The 24296-nt window shown below is 45.4% G+C and overlaps 2 protein-coding genes across 3 annotated transcripts in view; one reads left to right on the plus strand and one right to left on the minus strand.

The window, feature by feature from the left end:
- Window positions 1–1030: 1030 nt before the first annotated feature.
- On the minus strand, window positions 1031–7579 carry POP5 (POP5 homolog, ribonuclease P/MRP subunit). 2 transcript variants are annotated; one of them, XM_079957298.1, is made up of 5 exons: window positions 7173–7579; window positions 5829–5971; window positions 4721–4870; window positions 2121–2204; window positions 1031–1272 (listed from the first exon to the last, which is right to left on the minus strand). In XM_079957298.1, the coding sequence occupies exons 1-5, from the start codon at window positions 7190–7192 to the stop codon at window positions 1169–1171; spliced, it is 501 nt and encodes a 166-aa protein (XP_079813424.1). In that variant the 5' UTR covers window positions 7193–7579; the 3' UTR covers window positions 1031–1168. The 2 variants fall into 2 exon arrangements, with proteins under 2 accessions (XP_079813424.1, XP_079813423.1); XM_079957297.1 differs by having other exon boundaries at window positions 1031–1275; window positions 7173–7576.
- A 1281-nt stretch (window positions 7580–8860) lies between these two features.
- The window catches only part of CABP1 (calcium binding protein 1), a 73893-nt gene continuing 58457 nt past the window's right edge, over window positions 8861–24296 (plus strand). The window contains exon 1 of the mRNA XM_079956974.1: window positions 8861–9339. The gene's annotated coding sequence lies outside the window, so the exon portion shown is untranslated. The remainder of the gene's footprint in view (window positions 9340–24296) is intronic.

The raw sequence follows: 24296 nt of genomic DNA on the forward strand, positions 1-24296 counted from the left end.
CCATGCAAATGCTTTGGACTACAGCTCTCATCTAGTGAGTCATAGGTAGTCATAAGAACATAAGATCCTGTATCAGGCCAGCGGCCAATCTAGTCCAGTATCCTGTCCTCACTGTGGCCAACCAGATGCCTATGAGAAACCAGCAAGCAAGACCCAAGCACAAGAGCAATCTCTCCTCCTGTGGCTTCTAGCACCTAGTATTCAGCAGCATTGTTGCCTCTAGCTGTGAAGTCAGAGCATATAGCATCTATCATGGCCAGTAGCAATCAATAGCACTCTCCTCCAAATCATGGAAGGGGCACCACATTAGCACAAAGCCTGGCCCAGACTAAAAACAACAAAGCAGAGGATATTTTCCTTCCCGCTTGGCTGCAGGTTCTATTGACACAGCAATTGTTTCACTGGAGAAGGCCAAGCTGTTACCACCAAACATATTTTTAGAAGGTGGCAGGGAACACACTTCACATGATGCCTCTTCCTCCCCATTGCAGTTGCGTTATTCTCCGTTGTTTGGCAAATTGTGCCTCATCATTCTCAGTGCCAATATGGTCTCTACCCATCGAACCATGCAGTCAATTAGCTCTTGCCAGTGCCAAGGGATATGTGCCAAGATTCACCGGGGGGGGGGGCATGTGTAGCCCCCCACAAATGTGGCCTTCAAGGATTTAGAGCAGCCTTCCCCAGCCTGAGAAATGTTGGACTACAACTGCTGGCTGATGGGAGTCCAAAACCTCTCTGGGGCACCAGGTTGGGAAAGACTGCTTTACAGGAAGAACAGGATGAAAATGGAATGTCTGACTGCTCTGTTTCAGCTAGCTTGTGATAGAGGGGGTTATCAAACTTAAAACGCGCTCTGCGTGCAAGCAACAGGTGGGCTGCTCTCCCAAGAAAGTATTAAGCTCAGCCGGGGGACAGAGGCAGATGTACAGTTATGTGGATACTAGCAGTAGCATCTTATTTTGACACGGCTATCCACAAGCCTTCACTATGAACAGGCTGCAAACTAGGTGACAGTACATTGACATAACTATTTGCTTTTATCTATTTTATTACCATATACATTAACTGCTGTAAAAGGAACTGGGGGAGAGAAATATTGATCCTTGCCAGCAAGAATCCCTCATATAAATGGCCTTGTCCTACAAGAGTCCCCAGACTGCTGCTTTGTTCAGGCCATCTCTGTGCTAACATCGCTGTCTTCATCGTGACTCTGAAACTGCTGCTCTCCCACAAGTGCACAGCTCTGCATCGACTTCTGGATGGCTTGTCTGTCTGCTGTGTAAAAAAAAGAAAAGTTAAACTCAAAAGACATTGTGATATACAAGGCAGTCTAGGGTGGTGCTTTTCTACCTTTGTGTTGGCCCTCTTCTACTGTTGGCAAAGGATTCTGGGCAGCCTACCAGCTGTAAAGGCTAGAAACTTTTTTAAAAACAGAGATTGCCTGGAAGCAATCTGCACTGCTACCCTATCCAGTAGGTATGGGTGCAGAACTGGTTATGGCCTCACCCTACATGGGTCACTTTTGAGAAAAATGGCTAGTCTCCCTGTGCTAATCAGCCACCAGGTATCATATGATTCAAAAGGAGAATTAAGGGCACACTGTGTATGCTGCCGAGTCTTCATTTGCAGGCTTTTCTTGAATTCGAAGCAGCAGGCTACAAAAGTCCCTGCCAAAAGCAAGACTTGCACTTGAGCTCCCAAATGCAGCCTGCAATTGGTGCTGAATGCCCCACCTGCCTGAGAAATAATCTGGAGTGCACTGTAAGGCTTCTAGATGTCCCTTTATAGCTGTGGCTTGGCCCACAACCCTGCTGTTGTTATTTCATGCTCCCACAAAACTATAACAGGCAGCCCTTCACTAGGTAAATACTCACGTGGCAGCAGCATGCTACCCACCACAACCAGATCAATGGAAACTCAGTAGACCCCACAACCTGTTCAGAGGGAGAGGCAGTGCCCCACCTGAACCCACTAGGAGAGAAGCAGCCTCCACATTCCACTCTGCCTCAAGCTCAACAATTGTTTTAATGATTCTTCTCACAGAGGCTCTAGTGGCTAGAGCTCTAGGCTCTAGTCTAGCCTGCCCCCATTTTAACGCTCCAAGCCAAGCGGTTTGTTACCTTCATTGGAGCAATTGCGTAGCAGCAGGAGCAGCTGGTCCTTGTTGTACTGGATTAGGAATTTCTGACACCTCCGTATTGTAGCTGATGGAGGAAAAAGAGAGCATATGCATCAGCAACGCCAGAAGCAAAGGCAACTGTGCTTACATGCTACAGCAGTGTGTCCAAACTATACCTGAAGGAGTGTCTCCACCCCCATTGTTCAGCCCAGATACTGAGATCCAGCGCCGAGGGCCTTCTGGCGGTTCCCTCATTGCGAGAAGTGAGGTTACAGGGAACCAGACAGGGGGCCTTCTCAGTAGTGGTGCCCGCTCTGTGGAACGCCCTCCCTTCAGATGTGAAGGAAATAAGCAGCTATCTTATCTTTAAAAGACATCTGAAGGCAGCCCTGTTTAGGGAAGTTTTTAATATTTAATGCTGTATTGTTTTTAACACTGGATTGGAAGCTGCCCAGAGTGGCTGAGGAAACTCAGCCAGATGGGCGGGAAATTAAATAAATAAATAAATAAATATTTTTTCAAAGAGGGCCAGATTTGATGAAGTAAAGGGCCAAGCAAAGTTGTTGAGGTTTTTTTTAGGATTGAAGTTGTTGAGGTTTTTTTTAAGGATTTTACCCCAGGAAATAAACTGCCACAGGGGCCAGATTAAACCGACCAGCGGGCTGGATTAGGCCCCTGAAACGGACTTTGGACATGCCTGTCCTACAGCAATCCTCTTGAAATCCTCTAGCACAGTGGATTTCAACTAGTGTGCCATGGCACCCTGGGATGCCTTGAAGGATAGTCGGGTGCCTCTTTCCTTCCCTCCCTCTTCTGATGCCCTCTCATGTCTCTGCCTCCCAAAGGCTTACATGGCTGTTAGTTGCAGCAGCCCTGGCTACAAGCTCACAAATGGTGCCTCTGCGGTGGCCAGGGGGTGCTGGTTGGCAAGAGCTGAGGTGGCCTCAGAATAAGCAAGCAAGCAAGCACTCCAGGGAGCCCAGCCAGCTAGTCCACTAGCCCTTGCTGTTGGGAATGGACAGACAAGTGGGAGGCCAGGCAGGCAGGTGTTGCACTGGCCTTTTTTGTGCTTGCTGTGTGCAAGGCCTGCCTGGGAGCTGAGTGCCCGGTGCTGAAGTGCCCATACAGGCCCAACAGCTACCGCTGCTGTCTCTCAAGGTAAGGTGCTGGCCTCACATTCACCTTTGGCCAGTCTCCGTTGGGCCACTAAGGCTGGGGGCATTCTCTTCCCAGGCCCTTGTGGGGCAGTGGGCAGCAGCGTTTGGAGTTCAGAGTCCAGGGGCGGCAACAGTGGCTACCTGGAGGACGGAACACCACAAGGGTGAAAAGGGGTGAGAGGCAAGGGGTGACATAGCTGGGCTCCTGAGCCCCACAGGGGTGCCGCAGAAATAATGCAATTGGTCAAGGGAACAGTGGACTCCAAAGGGTTGAAAACCTCTACTCTAGCAGGAAACTTCGGCCCAGAAGAGGAGTGAACTAATGGGTAAGAACATAAGAAGAGCCCTGATGAATCAGATGCCTGTAGGAAAGCAGCCACACAGATGCCTGTAGGAAACCAGCAAACAGTATTCAGAAGCACCGTTGCCTACGACTTTGGAGACGGAGCATAGCCCTCTCCTCCATGACTTTGTCCAATCCCCTTTTTAAAAAGCCATTTAGGTTGGTGGCCATCACAAACAAGAATTCTTTCAAAGCGTTAATTCTATCACTCTGTTTTGGAACACATTTTAAAAAGAAAAGCTTGGCTAGCTTTTCAGATACCTGTTAAGTGAATAACTTTCTATGGAAATGCCTGAAATAACTGATATTATAGTTTGAAGTCTTGTTTATTCTGTTATATTTTACTCCAAGAAGACCAATTTATTCTAAACAGAACCCAATAAGGCAGACATGTATGTACAAAATATTTTTTTGTACTGTGATCCCATTGAGATCCCAATATGAAATTTTGCAAGTAGCTCTTAGAAATATTAAATAATCAATACATTTTGGGGGGAAATTTAAATTGTATTTTTAAAATCACTTTTTAAAATTTAACTTAAAAATTTAAAGGAAGCCCATCATGTGACATATATTAAAGCCCATAAAGTCCTGAAGAGATTGGTATTTTTAGTTTTGAAGTATCTCAATTCTGGGCTGAGCTTTTATGGTTTTTGTGCAAGGCCAAAATTGTCAATTTTTTGAAATTTGAAACCCACATAACTCAATAAATGGGATGAGTTAAAAAAATAAAATTTTAAATTTAAACTCATTTTTGATCATTCAACAAGTGTAGAAAATATTAAGAAAATTTGAGGCACAAAGTAAAAAAATTGAATCACCTGCTTTGGAATGACCCCAAAATATTTTTTGCTATTTAGTTATTATAAGCTGCTTTGAACAAACATCTGCTGGCGTCATTACATTTGTGATATTGTTGGTGCCCAGTATATTGAATATTAGATAAGACTGAATGGCCCTGATATTGTTCACTTTCAGCAAATAATTACCACAGAAATAAAAAATCTAGGCGTCCCCATTTAAGAGACTTCAGCACACAAGTGGAGACCCCTGAGCAAATTAAACTGCTGAAAAACAAGAATCCTAAAGAACTGAACTCACCTCCAACATATAGGGTGTTAAAAGAACAGGGATAACACTGATTCTTGTTCTCCAAGTGATTGATGAAGGGAAGAGATGAACCAAGTAGCCGATAAAAGTCCTTCCGGCAACACAACAGAACAACTCCTGTGTAAGCGTTGAGGTACTTTACTGGAACAACACAGAGAAGAGACCCTTCAAAGTTTAGCACAGGCTTTCAACAGGACAGGAGCAAAATGTAATTGTAACCCCACCCCAAAAAGAAACCCAGGTTTCCTTAGCTGCTTTTAGCAGCAAGTTGGAAAATACGATGGCAAAGATATTGAAGCAGCCTATCTGTGCAGGGACTAATCATACTTAAATCCCAGTCTCAGACATGAAACTCAGTGACTTGTTTAAAGCCACCCAATATCTATAGGCAGCCCAACAACCCAGCTTGTGAGAATAAAATAAACCTCAAACACCTAACTTTTGGCACTTACAAAGAATGAAGTCATAGGAAAAACTGCTTTTTGATTGTCTCAGAGGAATTTTTTTTTAATGTTCACCAAACTTAAATCTCAAGAGCAAGTGTGATGTTGAAGTGCAGCTGATATTTTCAACTTGTGTAGTAGCTTGTTCAGCTTCAGAGTAGTTTCTGCTCAGGGATAGTCTGCCTCTACCTCATCCATGCCTACCTGACAAATTACAACAGTTATCAGGCCCTCCCTATACAGATTTTCTACAAAGAGCCCCCTGATTTTTTGCAATTCATATCTTAAGACTGCTATACAAAATCATGGAGCCAAGTTAGCACTTAAGACACCAACACACCTCTGATACCAGGTATGCATAAACTGAGTCCCAAAACACTAACTATATCCTGAATCTGCAGCCTTCCTGGGACTCCAGAAACAGGAGAATTGCCAGGTATTTGGGGGACCATAATATGCGGCTGGTGTGCTAGCAGGTCTGAAATTACTAGAATGGTCAATAGTTCTCCATGTTAGAATAAAAATTTGTGTATCTTCCAAAGCACAGGACAGACAGAGAGCTAAAGGGAGATTGTAGAGGAACCCAAACTGCACAGATTTCCTTAAAGAGGGGAGGCTGGCCCATTGGGTTGCAAAGAAAGCTCCAGAAGCCAGACCTGAAAAAGCGATGGAGCAGCAGGCTAATCCAAAGTCTCCGTGAATTCGTGCAACAGCATTTTTCACTGCGTTGTGCACCGTGCGCTCCTCGATAAGCTGCAAACAATGCGGGTCCTCGGAGATGATCTCGCAAACGAAGTATCTGCAGAGACGGAGAGAAATGGGCATTGTGGCAGGGCAAAAGGTGATGAGGTGGCTGAGCTACAAAGGGCCCATGAAGCATTCACTCTGTCAGGCTGCTTTCCCAGCTATCACCTGCAGCAGCCATTCCAGTCAGGCTTACAGGAGAGGAAGAGATGGGGATTAAGGGCATCTCAATTACAGTGGTACCTCAGGTTAAGTACTTAATTCGTTTCGGAGGTCCGTTCTTAACCTGAAACTGTTCTTAACCTGAAGCACCATTTTAGCTAATGGAGCCTCCTGCTGCTGCCGCCGGAGCACGATTTCTGTTCTCAGCCTGAAGCAAAGTTCTTAACCCGAGGTACTATTTCTGGGTAAGCGGAGTCTGTAACCTGAAGTGTATGTAACCCGAGGTACCATTGTAGTTCTGCTAAAACACCAGCAACCTTGGGGGATCCTTCTCCTTAAAATCAATTCATTCCAGCTGGTCATTGCTGGAATTCTGGAACCACGAAAATGTGACTGGGCTTGTGTTCCCTTTTCCTCCTCCCCATCCCTTTTCCCCTCCGTGCCTGTAATGTTTATTACAGGACCACCTCTCCTGGTATGTCCCACGGAGGACCTTACGGTCTTCAAACAAAAACATCCTGGAGGTCCCAGGCCACAGAGAGGTTAGGCTGGCCTCAACCAGAGCCAGGGCTTTTTCGGCTGTGGCTCCGATCTGCTGGAACGCTCTGTAGCAAGAGACTAGGGCCCTGCGGGGCTTGACATCTTTCCGCAGGGCCTGCAAGACAGAGCTGTTCCACCAAGCCTTTGGCCAAGGCACAGCCTGACCCCCTCCTTTGGCAATTCTTCACAGAACTCTAGCCCAATGGTTGCCATTAATCTGATCTGAACTGACTTAATAATGAAATAATTTTAGAATGTTGTATCATTTTACTGTTGTTAACCGCTCTGAGCCCGGCTTCGGCTGGGGAGGGCGGGAAATAAATTATTATTATTATTATTATTATTATTATTATTATTATTATTATTATTAGGACGGACATTTGTAAACCACTTTGGGAGGCCTTTTTAGGCGAAGATTTTTTTTTTTAAAGCAGGCTTCAAATAACTAATAAAGCAGGCAAGGCAGGGAGCAGCTAACCACAGAAGTGAATCGACCATTAGCCACCTCAGAAAAGCGATAAGAGTTTTTTAAAAAGGAAAGAAAAGAGCCTCACCTGTTCTTAAACCTCACCATCTCTACAGCGAAAACTTCTGGCGACAGTGGACTTCCGGCGACAGTGAGGCCATAGAGTGGCAAAAGGCCCGAACTTCCGGCACCAGTTGAGAGCCCCCATTGGCTATGTATGGGCTTCCTAGGTGGCTTCGCTCTAGCCCTTGCAATCTCTATGGCGGAAGCCCTTAATACCACAGAGATAGGAAAAGGAAGAGTGACAATATCGTTAGGCGAATCCTGGAGCTTCTTCGTTGGTTTCTCTCAGCAGTTAAACTCTGTATCAACCGCCCGATACAAGGGGAGCTTCTGTTCATATCAGCCAATAATAGTTCAGAAGAGGCGGGCTTAATAGGGAAGGGAAAAATCACATTCCCATTGGTGACGCCTCCCCCTCCCCGCACTATTAGAGTACTAACCGTTATTACCTTTCAAAGTTCCCTCCTCGGAGTTCAGCCGTCAGCCGACCAATCAGCGCTCATGCACTCCCTCTTTCGCCACGGAGGAGTTTGTTAACTTTTTCGCCGCTTGGTGGCGTGCGAGCGCTTTGCTCGGCTTTTTCCCGCCTAAAGTGCAGAGCGCTGAGGTGGGCAAAACCGTTTCTTGTTTCTCACCTCATGAAATACAGAACTCGTGTACGGGTCACATAAAATAAACAGAATTTTACCTTTTAAAAAATAAGGGTGGAGGGGGAGAAGACAGGCCACGAGTATAGTGTTTCACACAAAAATTAATATATATTTCAATTTAGCAGAATTCTATATACAGTACCATTTTTTTAAAAAAAAAACAACCACCTCACCGGTTAACAAAAAGAATAAAAAAAATTAGTTTAAAAACAACTATGTCAAGCCTTCGACAAATAATTAAAATAAATAATAAGCTAATACTGGGACTAAAATAACTATTGTAAAAAAAGAAAAAGTTAAAATTGACAGTAAGCTAAAAACCACATGAAAACATGACAACGTCTCTGGATAGGTTTTGTGTAAACAGAAATGTCTTTAGCAGGCACAGAAAAGAGTACAGTGAAGGTCCGTGCCTGATGTCAGTAAAGGTAAAGGTACCCCTGCCCGTACGGGCCAGTCTTGACAGACTCTGGGGTTGTGCGCCCATCTCACTCAAGAGGCCAGGGGCCAGCGCTGTCCGGAGACACTTCCGGGTCACGTGGCCAGCGTGACATCGCTGCTCTGGCGAGCCAGAGCCGCACACGGAAACGCCGTTTACCTTCCCGCTGGTAAGCGGTCCCTATTTATCTACTTGCACCCGGAGGTGCTTTCGAACTGCTAGGTTGGCAGGCGCTGGGACCGAATGGCGGGAGCGCACCCCGCCGCAGGGATTCGAACCGCCGACCTTTCGATCGGCAAGCCCTAGGCGCTGAGGCTTTAACCCACAGCGCCACCTGCGTCCCCTGCCTGATGTCAGTAGGGAGCTCCAAAGTATGGAAGCTGCTAAACTGAAATATTGATTTATTACAAATGCAGACGGTATTAATCACGTGGGGCCTGTAACAGCACCAGTTCCTCAGACCAAAGCAGTCATATATGGGGGTAAGCAGTGCTTTTTTCTGGGGGGATGCAGAGGTACGCATACCTCTAAACATTTTGTGAATCTTTGTACGTTTGTCCATTTACCACCCCCCAATTTGAACTATAAAATGGTGATTTTACTGAGTCAAAATGAGCGTACCCCTAAACTTTTTTTAGAAAAAAAGCACTAGGCGTAAGGCAATCCGGCAGGTCAACGTCATGTGAAACATACACATATACACAGAGACATGTACGTGTAGATATTTGACATGGTGCTTTTCTATTGTTCAAAGAACTGCAGATAATGTCTTGTTCTTTTGAAGGGAGCTTTGTGTTAAGTTGTGGGTGAACATATCAGACGACACAGCGATTCTTCTAACAGCTTTTGTTTATTCACAGGCCAGAACGGAACTGAACTGAAGGGTTCAGTCAGCCTGCTTATATAGGGCTCCAGTACAACGTAACTGTAACAACTTTCTGAAACTATCCAATCACCGAACGTCACTTTCAATCCCTTATTTGCATATGTGGACCTGAGTGAAAACTATCTACAGTATCCCCCTGCTGGCCCAGGGTGAGAACTTCAGTACATAACACTTTGATTGCAACAGTGACCACTGAAGCTGTGGACCAAGGAAGGAGGTAAGAGAGCCCACATATTGCTTCACTCACTTTTTGCCTCTGGCTCCACACACTACTGTCATGCTGGAAAGGTGTCCCCGGCTTTGGTGAGAAGGAAGGGAGTGGAAAATGGCGCTGGAATGTCAAGTCGCTGGGAATCACATGGGGAGAGTTCTGCAGCACCCATGTCCTGCTCATAGGCTTCCCTTTGAGGCAGTTATTCTGCCACTGAGAGGATGCTGGGCTAGATCAGTCTGCTTTGGCCTGAATCAGCCACTGGGCTCTTTTTATGCTCTTAATGCTTGGCTATTTTTTCCTCTACATCCATAAACTTACCATTTGAGGATCCCACCTCATGCACCTGACAAACTGGACTCTGGTGGATCAAAATGAGTCTTTTGACTCCTGCTTCGCCCCCCTGGAACGACTTTGTTTTGGGGGTGCCTTTTCAATATTTTCCAAATGCAGATTCTCAAGTCACTGTTCTTCATCTTTCATCCTGCTTCTCTAAGTCACTGGAAGTTAAAACACAGCACAGGGTGGCAAAATTTATCTTGCATTATCTGTAACAGCAGGCACATTTGCAGTAAGGAACCCCTGTATCATCTGTAAATTCATATGCTGTAGCATTGGTGGTGATAACCTATCAAATACCAATTCTGATTCCCCCCTGCTCTCCAAATTGATCTCAAGCAACAGGGATTAATGTCTACTCAAGCATGGCTCTGCTGGCTGGGGCTGATGGGAATTGTAGTCTAAAACATTTCATGGACTGCAAATTGAGGAAGGCTAACCTATTAGATGCTAGCGTGGCTCAGTTGGTAGAACACGAGACTCTTAATCTCAGGGTTGTGGGTTTGAGCCCCATGTTGCATTGCAGGGGGTTGGACTAGATGACCCTGGGGGTCCCTTCCAACTCTACAATTCCATGATTACTTCAAATAATGCATCTCCCTCTAATCCAGTGCTTCCCATGGTGGGTGGTACCAACTTCTGGAAGGCTGTGGGATTATTTAGGGTGGCTCTAAGAGCCAAGGAGGCAGCAGTGGGATGCTGGAGGTGTAAATGGCTAACAGGCTTTGAAAACCCGATATCATTGGATCAAGTTCATGAGTTTTGTTGGATTGATTCAACTAAATAGTTTTAACTGACTTTTATATAAATGTGAAATTAATTGTTACAGCTTTGAATTGTGTTATTTTCTTCCTTAGTGGGTTGTGTAAAGTGTTAATATGAATGATGCTTTTTATAGGGTATGGGGCACTGGGGCTGAGTTTATGGAACCAAGAGAATGATGGCTTAAAAAGGATTGGGAACCACTGCTCTAATCCATTGGTCTTCAGATGGTGGGTGGGCCTAACCTAAGAATAGCAATGCTTCTGCCATGAAAACATATATTGGAAAATGAATAATTGGTTCCCTGAATGCATGCTTGGGCTAAAGGGTGGCTCCTTGGTCTCAAAAGGGTGAGGACTATTGCTCTATTGCTCTATTGCAAGCCAGGTCACAAATCCAAAATACAGTACTGCAGGCAAAAAAGGGTGGGTTGCTCTTTTCGGTGTTGCTCTATAGTATTCATTAACATAAGGTTTAAACTGGTTTGATGCTATTTAGTTGTTTCTTATTGTCAGGCAGACTGAGGAGGGCAAACATGTTATATAAATAAATAAAACCCTCTTGCTGTTCATTAAGTGCAATTGCATCTCCCTAGTTAACGACTCATTTTTCCTCCTTGTATTCCTCCACAGTCCTCTGGGGCTTTTCAGTTTGAAATGCTCTGCCTTATGTATATAAATGAAGGCCACCAACACAGCAGTAGGTGCAAGGATTCTTCCTTGTTGCAAACCACAGCCAGCCTGAATTTATTCAAATTCTTAAAAAAATTAACATTTTATCCCCAGTAAAGCTGAGTATGTGTGTGGTGGCAGCAGGGGGTGGGGGATATTTCCACTCTGAGCCCCTGCTGTTTGCCTGTTGGGTGCTCTGGTGGCCCCCCCATGATGTTGTGCAAGATGTTTACGGCATCCTTGAGAAAAGCGGTGACATTATAGGAATGGGATGAGAGTGGCATCCTGTAGCTTCAAATGTTCCCTTTCTGTTCCCATCTGCCTCATTTGCACTTCAAACCTTGGCCTGCCTGGGCTTGAAGCAGGAAGCGGCAGACAGCCACAAAATTATATCCCCCTGGTTTTCACCCCCACCCGACTCCTCTGCTGTTGCAGTCCAGCTGGCATAAATGCTCTTGATGAGTTCACAAAGGACCCTATGGAACATTTATCCACCTCCCTGCCCACACTGCCTGCCTAGTGATGGGGTGGATGTGCCTGTGACAGACAACCCAAATTTCACCCCTGCTCCCCCTGCATGTTCACAAATATACCCCAATTCAATTCTGTTTACTGTACTTCTCTTTCCAGAAAATTGCTTCAAGCATCACAGAACAGGGAGATCAGATGAAGAAGTGGCAGGTTTCACTCTTCTCTGCTGCACACTCCCTTAGCAGACTGATATTGCCAACACGGTGCCCATGGGCACTAATGTCCCCACCCATGCCTCTCTATGGTTCCCGCAAAAAGTCTCTGTATACATTCCCTGTAAAATGCACAAAGGACTATTTGCTACTCCTGTTCAGTGGCCGCCAACACTGCTGGCTATGTACCACCTCCATTGTTGTAGACAGTGTGCTCCAGAATACCAGAAAACCACAGGAGGGGGAGGACGCTGCTGCACTCAAGCCTACTTGCCTGAACTATTCATGGCCTTGCACCGCTATGGTTAAATCAGCATGCATCATACCTGAAAGCCATCTCAAAAGCTAACTCTGTGCCAGCACTGGACGTTTTATTTTGGGGTGGGGTTTTTTTTGTATTTGTATTTGTTTACTGTTGTTATTGCTGCTGCTGTTATCTCACCTTTCCTGCAAGGAGCTCAAGGTGACACATGGCTCTCCCCATCCCCATTTCATTACAACATGACAGAAGTTTATAAAATCATGCATGGCCTAGAGAAAGTAGATAGAAATTGATGTAGGTACCATCTTTTGGTGTCCTTCTACCTTTTCTTTCATTCAGATGTGACAGCCATTTAGTGTTAAACCACACCCCTATGGCAACCATTTTGTGACTGACACCTGTAGCACTTTTTCAGGATTTACTATGTGATCATCCACTGGTTGGTGACACCTAGAGTAGATCCTACATCCCTATTTAGATGTGAACAGGGCAAAAACATGTCTAAGGGACACATGGTTAGCCTGCCTGGGGTCACTAGCCTTACATGAAGGAAATGCATGGCTGTGTACATACCATCCTTTTAAAACACATTTGAATCACATTCTTTCCCTTGAAGAATTATGGGCACTGTAGTTTACCCCTCAAAGAGGTACAGTTCCCAGCAGCAACCCTTAACAAACTGCAGTGTCTAGAATTCTTGGAAGGAAAGTATGTGCTTCGAATGTGCTTTAAAGGCATAGTGTGTATACAGCCCTAGTTATCCATTCCCTCCCGCACCACACACTGCAAGCCGAAAACCCGATTCCATCCTCTCATAAAAAGGGTGTTGCCTTGTATGGTCTTTATAAGCTTCTCTGGTTTTCCTGGCATTTATTATTTCTGACGCATATCCCTCTTTAAGTTGAGCAGCCTGTACATCTTTTCATTGCAGTTTCAGTACAATGTTCCCTGCCTGAATCTGGAGAGCCATTCCTGCCAGTCAGTGTGGACATTACTGAGCTAGATGGACCACTGGTCTGATTCAATAACCAGGCAGATTCCTGTGATCCTGACCTCACAACATTTGGGGGTCTGGAAAAACTTCTCTGTGTGGTGACTTAGACAGAAATGTGGAAACATAGAAGGCTTCCTTATGCTGAATTGTGACTTTTGGTCCGTTTAGCCTCTGTATTGTCTACCCTGATAGGCAGCCACTTTCCAGAGTGTCAGCCGGAGGTGTGCCCAGCCTGCCCTTGGTCCTAGAGGCATCCTTCCTACTCCCTAACCATAGATCACCTGGGCTGCTTACACAAAGCCCTAGTGGGCAGTCCTTGGAAAGGGCTCTAGTGACACCCCCTAGTGACACCTTCTGTCCTCTAACTGTATGGGCTCAGGTTGCTGCCACCCAGGCCCCCTAATTCCCCTTCACCATTGAACAAAGGCGCAGCTGGGTCTCCAGCAAAGCGGGCCGCGTGAGTGCGGTCTCCCCTGTAATCTGATAGGACGTGTGCACAGTGCGTGGCGGTGAGCTGGGCTCTGTGCGCAGCAAAAGGAATCTATTTTCAGCCCAAGAGCCTGATTAGGAGAGACACAGAAGCCAAAGCAATGGAATCTTCAGTGAGAGAGAGAGAGAGAAATCCTTCTTCCTTCATTTCCTCCAAGATACCACTGTAGCTACTATTATATGATTTATAGTGAGACAATTATTGCCCATGACAGTAAGAGTTGGATAGATGCCAATATTATGTAGAAAAAGGAAGCTTGCGGCATTAGATAACAAGTAATTAAGGTTGTTGTTGTTTATTAGACTTCTTCAACTAACAAGCACTTACCTCAAAGAATCCTCAGAATTGCTGTTTGTTCAGGGTGATGGGAATTGCAGTTTTGCGAGGGGGTAAACTACAGTTCCTGGGGGATGTATTTTACATTTATTATTCATATGCAGTCTTAATCCACTTTTCTCCCAACTCCTAATAGTGTGACTACTATTTATTTAGAAACCCCATCATGAGTGGGCTAATGATGTGACTAACATACCATTCTGGTTTGGCCCTGAGAGGTCCGTGAGCCAGGTGTGATGGAAACAGGCGACGCTGAAGTTGGTTCCTTCTCTGTGTGCATGTTCGAAATGCAGCTCCATCAGCCAGTGGTTTGCTTCAGTAGCCATTCTTCAGAGCGGGTGAGGGACTTGGACCCACTCCCGTTTCTGTTGGACTACAACTCCCAGAATCCTTGACCATGCTGCAAAAAGTTCCTTACTACAAAAAGTCTGGGTTTGGGGGAGATGGCAGCGCAGGCTTTTTGTGCAAGAGCGTAATCAGTGTTAACTGAGCAACCTGTATTTCTAGGAAACTTCTACAAAGAGAAGACAAAAGGTATAGAAAAGAGCCTCTGTACCATAAGTGTACCTGGGCAATTCCTGCTTGAGACACAAAGGACGTCCCTTTGTGACCTGGCACAGAGTTGCAGGTGCCACATAACTCTTCTTCTGAACTTGTAAGTAAAAAATATTTTATTGTGGCAGCACCCAGCCTTTGAGACTCCCTGTGTCTTGACATCAGGCAGGCACCTTCTCTGTTTTCTTTTCAGCACCTATTTAAAATACATTTGCATAGGCACCCCTGTCCAAAACATATTTGCAAAGACACCCCTATCCAGATATGCAGAATGCTGAAATAAGTGTTAATCTATTTTTGCTTACTGTTGATTTCAATAATCTCTTGAATATTTATCAATACCCATTTTAAAATGTTGTCTACTGAGAATTTTAATGTGTTGGTTTTTTTGTAAACCACTTTGAGGGTTTTTTCTCCCTATCAAGTGGTGTATATATATTGCCATGAATTTTCTAAAATATACAATTATTAGCTCCCGTGGAGAACTCCCATCCACCTTAATTCCCTAAAACCAGTTTACCTGGAAAGGAGTGGGGAGGTGGTCACCTGAGAAGGGATTTTGATTACTTTCCTGTGAAGTGTTCAGTCATCATCACCACTCAGTGAGGCACAGGCAGAGGCAGAATGCCAAACATCTCAGGCCTCCCAAAGTACTTAACACCACTTAACTCCTGGGATAAGAGCAGAAATGGGGAGGGGGAGGGAAAGAGGAACTGGCACGCAGCTCCCACCTAGCAGGTGGTGAAGCAGGAAAGCAGATCTGCTGCCAACAAGTAGACTAGTTAGGAACACATCTCACAAGATGGAAGAAAAAGGGATTGAGGCAATATATGTCAGGGTGACAGATTCCCAATTCACACACAGGATGGATCTGTGATAGTTCCTACACTGTCCAAGCAAGTGGCAATCTTGAAATGAAACTTAAGTCCTCAAAATACAGGAAGTTGTCTTGTACTGAGTCAGACCCTTGGTCTATCTAGCTCAGTATTGTCCACGTGGACTGGCAGCAGCTTTCCAGCATTTCAGGCAAGGAATACTCCCTGGCCCTACTTGGAGATGCTGCTGGGGATTAAACCTGGGACCTTCTGTATGCAAAGCAGCTACTTTTCTACTAAGCTATTACTCTTCCTCAGACTGTTAAAGATGCAGCTGTTTTCATCGAATTTCCCTCCTAAACAAATATGTTTAATACTTTTTCCCTGAAAGCCTTCATCCTCTTGTAGTGGTGAGTTCCATCAGTTAATTAAGCATTCTATGAAGAAACTTTTCTCAGCCCTGCATGACACATTGCACCTGCCCAAATTCCTTCTTCTACACAACTGTTCAGGTGCCCTCTTACCATCCTTCACAATCAGTCGCCTTGCCTTGCACAGGATTTGCTTTAACTGGAGTGGAAGGGAGTGGTTGAGGCTGCATCACAAATAATGAACAGATTATTGTCATTTCTACCAGACTCCCAGTAAATGGCAGCAGTCTGTTGTATTAAATATATGAATCTCCCTTCCTACAAGTCTCAAGGGAATTTACACTCATACAATAAAAACAATTAAAAGCGGGTTTAAAACAATAGAAAAAGACAACTAAGGATTTTAAAAGCTAATAAAAACCAAAGCAAAGACCCCAAAAGAACAAATAAAGCATAAAACTGGAAAAGCTTATTGGAACAAAAATGTCTTCAATTCTTTCTGGAAAGACAGGTGAAAAAAGGAAGGGGTAAAAAATGTATGGAGAGACCATCCTGAGTCAGTTGCACTTCAGTTGGCCAAAGGGGACCCATCTAGTCCAGCAATTCCCTCGGCCCAATTTATTTTCAAGCCCTCCAAGTTGGTGGACATTGCTTCATCTTATGGGAGTGAAGCCCACAGTTTTAGCTATGTGCCGTGTAATAGAATCATAGAGCTTTCTTTTGTTCATCTGGAATCTTCCAACATTCAGATTCATTGGATGACCCCATTAGGTTCTAGGGAGAGAAAAAGCTCTCTGTAGAAATTCATAAGGGAAGCAAGACCATCTCAGAACAGTTCTCCTTCAGCCAGATTAAGACCGAGTCTTATCCACGGAGCAGAGTGTTGTAACTACTCTCCTGGGACCCTTTGAAAGCCTTTCTTTCTGTCTGCGACCATCTATATTCTGCCCTGCGGGGATTTTCTCAGTGCTCCTGTTTGCACTGCTAGATGTGACCTTTTCATGCAGCATATATCACAAATCATAACATCCACACTTTGTTCCATGTTTTCACAAAGCCTGTGGCCCTTTTAGCAAATGCCAACAGTACCGCAGTTATTTGGTTGAGGACGCTGGTGGGAGAATGAGATTGGGACAAAAGGCATGCCCCTGGGAGGAAGGCAGTGCAAACATGCCCAGAGGGTCTACAAGAATACAAACGGAGGAGCATCCTTCTGGCAACACCTGCACATGATACCATCACCTGGTCAGCCAAAGTGTGGTCAAATTGGCTGTTGTTGTTGCTGGCGTTTACATAAGTCTTTGTGATTATGGGAAGGCAACCAATATCCTTTCTGCATGGCTGTTCCACCAAAAGCATATTTTTTCATCCTAAAATAACCTCGACTGAACACACAAAACAATCTGGCTAAAATTAAAACAGCCATTTGAAGCCTCCGTCTGCTGTTGCCTGAAGCTTTTTTGTCATCCTCCCCACCACCCCCTTTCCTCATTCTCCAAGGTCACTGAAACAGAAATGAACATCCGCATTTGGGCACATTGTCCTGGAGCCTAATGGACTAAGAAGGATTCCATGTGAGCCCCTGCGGCCCTGTCACCCCACACACTTGCTTTGTCTCAGACCCATGGCCTCAAACAAACCCCATCTCTGACCCTTGTTGCTAAAGATAAAAGCCTTTTTCTAGAGTTCTTATTCAACCTCTAGCCTTACAAGCCAGGTGCTAATTAGATAATTCAAAAATCTGCATTTTTCAAAGCCATTTTGTATACGCACACACGCACGCACGAACATCCCAGCCCTCTGGATTCCCCTTCTGAAAGAGCATCTGTTCCTTCTGCTCAGTGGACCGGTCGGTGGGTGGGGGTACACACACGATAAGCCCGTCATCCCATCTGCTTAAAAAGGTCCACAGATGTAACTGAACTCTCCAATGCTTTCGGTCACATGGGTAGCATTCAGAGCCTGAGGTCACAGGACAAAATTCCACTTGGGTCCTGTTCTGTGTTCTTAGCATGGTTGATGTTTAGTTGAGCCACTTGCATGCAGCAGCTGGCCTGGCCTAGCTGGGACTCAGTCATGCTTTGTGCAAAAAAAGAGGAACGTATTTGCACAAAAAAATGGCATGTGTACATTCGTATGTGCAGGTGGAAATTTAGAAACAATTGCTATAATTTAAAAGTGAAAACTAAAAAGTTCCATAGACTTCACAAATCTGAAAATGCCTTTGAGATAGAAAGGTGCCATAGACTGAGTCAGACCATTGGTCCACCTAGCTCAGTACTGCCTACACTGACTGGCAGAGACTCTTCAGAGTTTCAGAGAGGAGCCATTCCCAGCCCTACCTGGAGATGCCCTTGGGGATTGAACCTGGGACCTTCTGCACACAAGACGGATGCTCTACTAATGAGCTATGGCCCTTTCCTTTCCTTCTCAAAGCCATTGGTCCATAAATCTATTATTCACACAGCTCAGAGGGATATGGCAGGAAGACAGGCAGCCTGGCATGACCTTATCTAATCCATTCCTCCCAACATGGGCTTCCAGCAGGGCAGAAGTAACCTTTGGAGAGATGAAGCACAGTAGCCGCGGATTGGCTCCATACTGGGCTGAGGCTCTGATTGGTAGCCAGAGGGCCCTCAGCTTGTGCTGGTGTCAGCTTAGTGCCCAAAAGATGCCAATCACTGACAAGCCAGGGTGCACAAATCTAAAATGTGTGTTTGAGCAACCTCGACAAAGACCTAGCCATCTGTCTCTTCCAGCCTCAATCAAATCCCAGCCATTACATACCACCAACAGACTAGAGGGTTTTTTTTTGGGGGGGGGGGTTAGACTGCAAAGGGGATGCAGCTAACAAGTATTGGTTGAAAGGGGGGGAACCCACACACCCACCTTTTCATTCTGCCTCTGAGTCGATTTGGCAGTTCAGGATTTGCACATTAGAACCCATTGGGAATCTGGTTCAGAGGGAGGAAATGTATTGAAGGAGCATCCTCTAAAATTAGGCCAAAGAAGACATTGAGCCTCAGAGGCACCCAATCCACTTGGGGGGGGGAGGTTTGCTTTAAAAAATATGTTTAATATTCTCAGCTCTTTCAAGACATGTTTGCACTTGAGTCAAAGGAGCTGGAAAGAGCTGTCACTTTTTCTAAGTCAGCTCTTCATCCAGGAAAAAGCAATGGCATCGGACAAAGAAATATATATTTTATTTTTAAAAACCCCAAATCTATCTTGTAGCCTTCGGTTGATGGACTCCACCAGCAGCCCTAGAGGGATGGGAGCTTGCAATGGCATCAAGGATGATTTGTGCTTGCTACCGGCAGGTCACACGCTAAGGCTGCTGGGCCCCTTGAGGAGCTGGATGTAGTTCATCACTCTAGTACTTAAATCAGGCACTGGACTGGAGGTGCCGACCTGCTGCCCCTTGGATGGCACCCTCTGCATCCAAGCAGTTGATGTTATATCGCATGAACTCCTGATACCCAACCAATAGGGATGCCGTAGAAGCGAGCACAGCGTTCCTTCTTGGAATGAACCCGGCTATTTTAATGGGAGATGATTTGGGCCCTGCGTTCTCCAACATCTTCTAGGTTGCCTGAAGCACAAGTTCTGTCTTCTGCTTCCGACACTATCTGTACTGTCTGGGTTTACCTTCCATCCGTCTCAAAACAACCCCCTTTCCTGCTGTATTTTCCCCTCTGCCCATCATGTGGTGATAACTAGAGATGTCATTCTGGCATTAGAGAAGCCAAAGAATCATTTTCTTTGTTCACCTTAAATCAGTTGTATGTCCCAGCACTCCCAAACCCAGTGCCTTTCAGAGGTTTTAGACCGGAACTAAGGATGGGGAGAACGCCTTGGCTCAATTCACATTTAGATGTGACTCTATCAAATTTACACTTAAATCCACATTTCTCCGAATTTTGAGAGGCAGTTCTCCAATCAAATTCCTACACCTGCAATTCCTGCGGTGATTCTTGCATTCTTTAGTTGTGATCCCTGCATTGCAGGGGACTCGGCTAGATGGCCCTTTGGATTCTTCCAGCTCTACAATTCCTTGATTCTGTGATTCGATTAATATATACAAAAATGTGTATATCAGAGAGGAAGTGTGCAAGAGAGAGAGCATATAGGTTGTAGACTTATAAGAAAGTGCATGTAAGTTGCTTTAAATTGTTTTTAATATTGTGTTTTAAGGTTGCAGCCTGCCTTGGGACCTTCGGGTGAATGGTGGGTGATAAGTATAAAAATAAAAAATGTATTGGTGAAAATAGCATACACAAAAATGTGTGTATTAGGAGAAACTTGCACTAAAATGCTGTTGAATCATTGTGAAGACTTTTAAAAAATAATAATTGCAAACTGATATAGAAATGTTGAAAACTAAACTTGAAAATGAGAAATTGGAGTGAAACTGACAATTTCGCCTACCCCTAACTATAATTCCCATCAGCCCAAGCCAACATAGACTGCTCCCATAGCACACTGTATCATTTCTGGGATGCTATTGCCCTCCTGCCTCTGATGTGGGGCAGGGTATGGCCTCCATCTAGATGGGTTGCAGAGAAGAGCAAAGGGAGTCACACCAGAGTCCTTGCAGCATCCTGGTGCTCTCTCCATTCCCCCCACTTGGTAAAGTTGGCCATTTTACAAGTAAATAAGGTAAAGGTAAAGATAAAAGTGAATATCAAGCAGAGGCAGGGAATCTCTCTTATGAGCAGCCTTGCAGGGGTCGCATGCCAGAGGTAGGTGTGACCAGAAGCAAAAGTGGGAGGGGCAAGGGATGTGATTATTACCTTCTGTACAGATAGGTAAAAGTAAAGGACCCCTGACAGTTAAGTCCAGTCGCAGACGACTCTGGGATGCGGCGCTCATCTCACTTTACAGGCCAAGGGAGCTGGCGCTTGTCCACAGACAGTTTTTCCAGGTCATGTGGCCAGCATGACTAAGCTGCTTCTGGCGCAATGGAACACTGAAACCAGAGCAGTGCACGGAAACACTGTTTACCTTCCCGCTGGAGCAGTCCCACCAGAGCAGTACCTATTTATCTACTTGCACTTTTTGGCGTGCTTTTGAACTGCTAGGTTGGCGGGAGCTGGGACAGAGCAACGGGAGTTCACCCAGTCACAGGGATTCGAACCGCTGCCCTTCTGATTGGCAAGCCCAAGAGGCTCAGTGCTTTAGACCACAGCGCCACCCTTATCCCTGGCCACCCGCGTCCCTGATATGTTCCCAATAAAGTCAGTTTTCTATACCTCCCACCCTCATCTCTCCATCTTCCATCTAGACAAGCAGGAGGCATATCAGAGTTCAAGGATGCACTCCAATGACAAAAGCACTTGAGAATGCCAGAGCAGGGCCAGTGAGAAGTGTTGCTTGGGGAGACGTCAAGGGTCAGATAGAAAGGCCTGGAGGGGCACATTAGGTCCGTGGGGCTAAGGTTCCCCACCCCAGGCCCAGATATAAATGTTGGAATAAGCATTGCTCTGGATATCTAGTAACAACTTGCACTTTTTCCCCTGGCTGATGATGTTATAACACCATTACTTCCCAAATCCAGTCTGATGTGCTCTTTCCTATGACTCATAAGCTTCTCTTCTTAATAGCAATCAACCTCTTCACGATTTTTCATCCGGGGGGTGGGGGGGAGAGGATTATCAAACTTTCTAAGTAGCTGAAGTAATTTTGCCTTGAGCCTTTGGTCTCCAGAAAAGCACTTGTGCCTAATTACCCCAAAATGGGGCACCTTGTCTGTCATGTCTTCTAGTCAGCTCAAGGATGTAAGGCCGCCCTGTCAGAAGCTTCTGCGCCTCTCAGGACACACTAATCCTTCTCCTCTTCCTGGCGCATTAAGGTTCCTGCATAAGTAACGGCAAGAGTGCCTTTCAGCCTTGCTTTTGCATAATTCCCACAATGCAAAGCAGATTTGTTTCCCAAAATCATTAATAAGCAATAAGGAAGGGACATTATATAAGCTGTGCACTTGCTTTTCCCCCCTTGCTTTTTTTTTATTAAAAAAAAGGAACCTCAATTCAAGTCCCTGCACAGCTAAGATGAAAGAAAATGCTGTCCAGGGAGGGACAGAGAAGAAGCAGATGAAGGATTAAGCTAAATGCCACCATGGCTGAATTTGCATGTGATGCTTGGATAATACAACAAAGGGCACATCAAAATTCCCAGCAGGGAGGCCGGTAGGAAGAAGCCTGCATGGTGGTGGTGCAGAGACAGACTTGTGCCAATTTGGCTATAGAGCAGGGCTAGCCACCAGGGTGACCTCCATTATGTTGATGGACAGCAGCTATGTACACTTTACCGACTTAAAGCACAGCTAGGCTGTTCCTTTGCTGTTCGTTTGCTGGGGAAATGCATCAAAACACAGTATTCCATAAGAAATGTCAAGATGGATCTATATTGTTGCTAATGTGGTGCCTATACCATTTCCCAAAACAATGGTGGGAGTTCACTAGATGCAGCGTAAATGTGAGTCTGTATACAGCCTAATGCTCCCCCCAGCATGGTCATACTGGAGTAGAAATAACACTGGTCTGGTGGGAGCTATACATCTGTCCAACCATCTGGAGGGCAAAGGCTCAGTTAGAGAGTGATGTGCCGCCACCAATTCCTGTTGCCACATTCCCCTGCATTGCCTTTTGGTGTGGTGGCCAATGTAATAATGTAGCACCACATTGTTGTGATACAGTGTGCCTCTGACCAGAGCAGCTGTCTTTTAAACCCCGCCACCACCAACAAAAATATTACAGTTGCTGGTACAGTGACTGAAAGGATTTCAGCATCATGTATGTGCTGCCATTTCATACCATTGCCAGCTGAAACCCTTTTTGGACAGACAGAGGTAATCAGAGTTGCCTGTGATATGGCAACCCGCCCAGGCTAGATTGCTGTAATGGCTGTCCTTGATGACTGCCCAGAAACTGTCACAATTGCTGAACTGGGACAGGTCTTTGGGACCACCATGCCACTTACAGAGCTCCGTTGGTGACTCCTGGTCAGTTTCTAAGCACATTTTGAACTATCGGTGCTTACTTTTGAAGACCTTTCCAGTTTGTTTGTTTGTTTGTTTGTTTGTGTACCACTTACACGCCCAACTGCCATCTAAGTTAGACCACTGTAGCTCAGTATTCTCAAACAATGCCTGGCAGCAGGGTTTCAGGACACTCCCAGCCCAACCTGGGTTTCAGTAGGAAAGGCCTAATTGCTTTCCATTTCAATCTCACCAGCACTCGATGGTAGCTCCTTGTTTAGTTTAGAGTTTTTGAAAGGTTTCAGAAATATTTTGCATTTAAATTGTACATACCTTGTCCATGCCCCTGACAAAAAAGATGCACTTTAAAAAATATTAAATGCACAATTTGCAGTGCTTTTCAGCATATCCATCATTAAAGTAAATGTTTGCATGCATCTCTTATGTAATCTGTTTTTGTGCACCAGAATGTCTCCAGGATTTCAGGCAAGGTGCATTCCCAGCCTTACCTGAAGATACCACTGGGGATTGAATCTGGGACCTTCTGCATGCAGAGCAGATGCTCAGCCACTGAGCTATGGTCCTTCCCTTAAAAACAAAGTAAGATTCTAGCACTCAAGCTTCTGAATAAAGGGATGATTTAAATAGGAAGCTGTCTTATACACAGAGCAGAAGTGGCTTTCCAGGATTTCAGGCCTGGAATCTCCCAGGCGTTCCTGAAGGTGCTGGGGATTGAACATGGGACCTTCTGCATGTAAAGCAGAAGCTCCACACCAAACTATGGCCCTTTCCCCATAGATGTTGGAGACATAGGGCGATCCCTTCCTGTGTGTCAGCAACTGGGCGCAAAGGAGCAAGACCTGCTAGTGTTCTGAATGAATGACAGCCGTGGCAAGTAGCATTAATGAGCCGCTGGCTTGTTCCTAAATGGAAGATATGGGGGAAGGGAGTCACCTGTCAAGACTAATTTCCCTCCTAGTTTGCAGCAGCCCAGTGGGATGAGCATTTCCTTGCTATTTTGCTCTCCCTCACATGTCTGAGCATGAGGAGGCCGCTGGGGAGGAGGAAGAGGAGCAGGCAGCAGCAGCATAGAGGCTCTGGGGGCCATCAGGAATAGGAGGGCAATTTAGCAAAATGATTAAATTACTGCAAACATTTATTAATAGTACCACCACTGCCACCCCCAGCTTCAGTTTCTCTCGGCTGCTCTTTGTCAGGGAGGGGGCAGCTCACACATAAGAGCATAATAGGAGCTTGTTGAATCAGGCCAATGATCCATCTGGTTCGGTATCCTGTTCTCACAGTGGCCAACCAGATGCCTGCAGGAAACCCGCAAACGGGACCTGAGCACAAGAACTCCCTCCCTTCCTGTGGTTTCCAGCAACTGGTATTCAGAAGATTTACTGCATCTGACTAGGCATGCTAGCAGAATGCTATTCACTCTGGAAACTGGAAGTTCCATTTAAAATGGGGTGGGATTGTCAGGCAAAGTAAGAGATCCAATCACAAGGAGCACAAACTCCCATCAAATCCTGCCAACTCCAAAGCCTGGGGGAGTTGTGCATTGGTCTCAATTCCTTGGTTGAAAAATGGGAGAGTCAGTCTCAAAACCCCAAATTCAGACAGATTCCAGGTCCTTTGCAACCTCCTATAGGTGGTAAGTGGACCTCATTCCAGAGCTCACTTTGGAACTGAGTATTTTCAAC

This window comes from Podarcis cretensis (genome assembly GCF_951804945.1).
Source record: "Podarcis cretensis genome assembly, chromosome: 16".
NCBI lineage: Eukaryota > Metazoa > Chordata > Lepidosauria > Squamata > Lacertidae > Podarcis > Podarcis cretensis.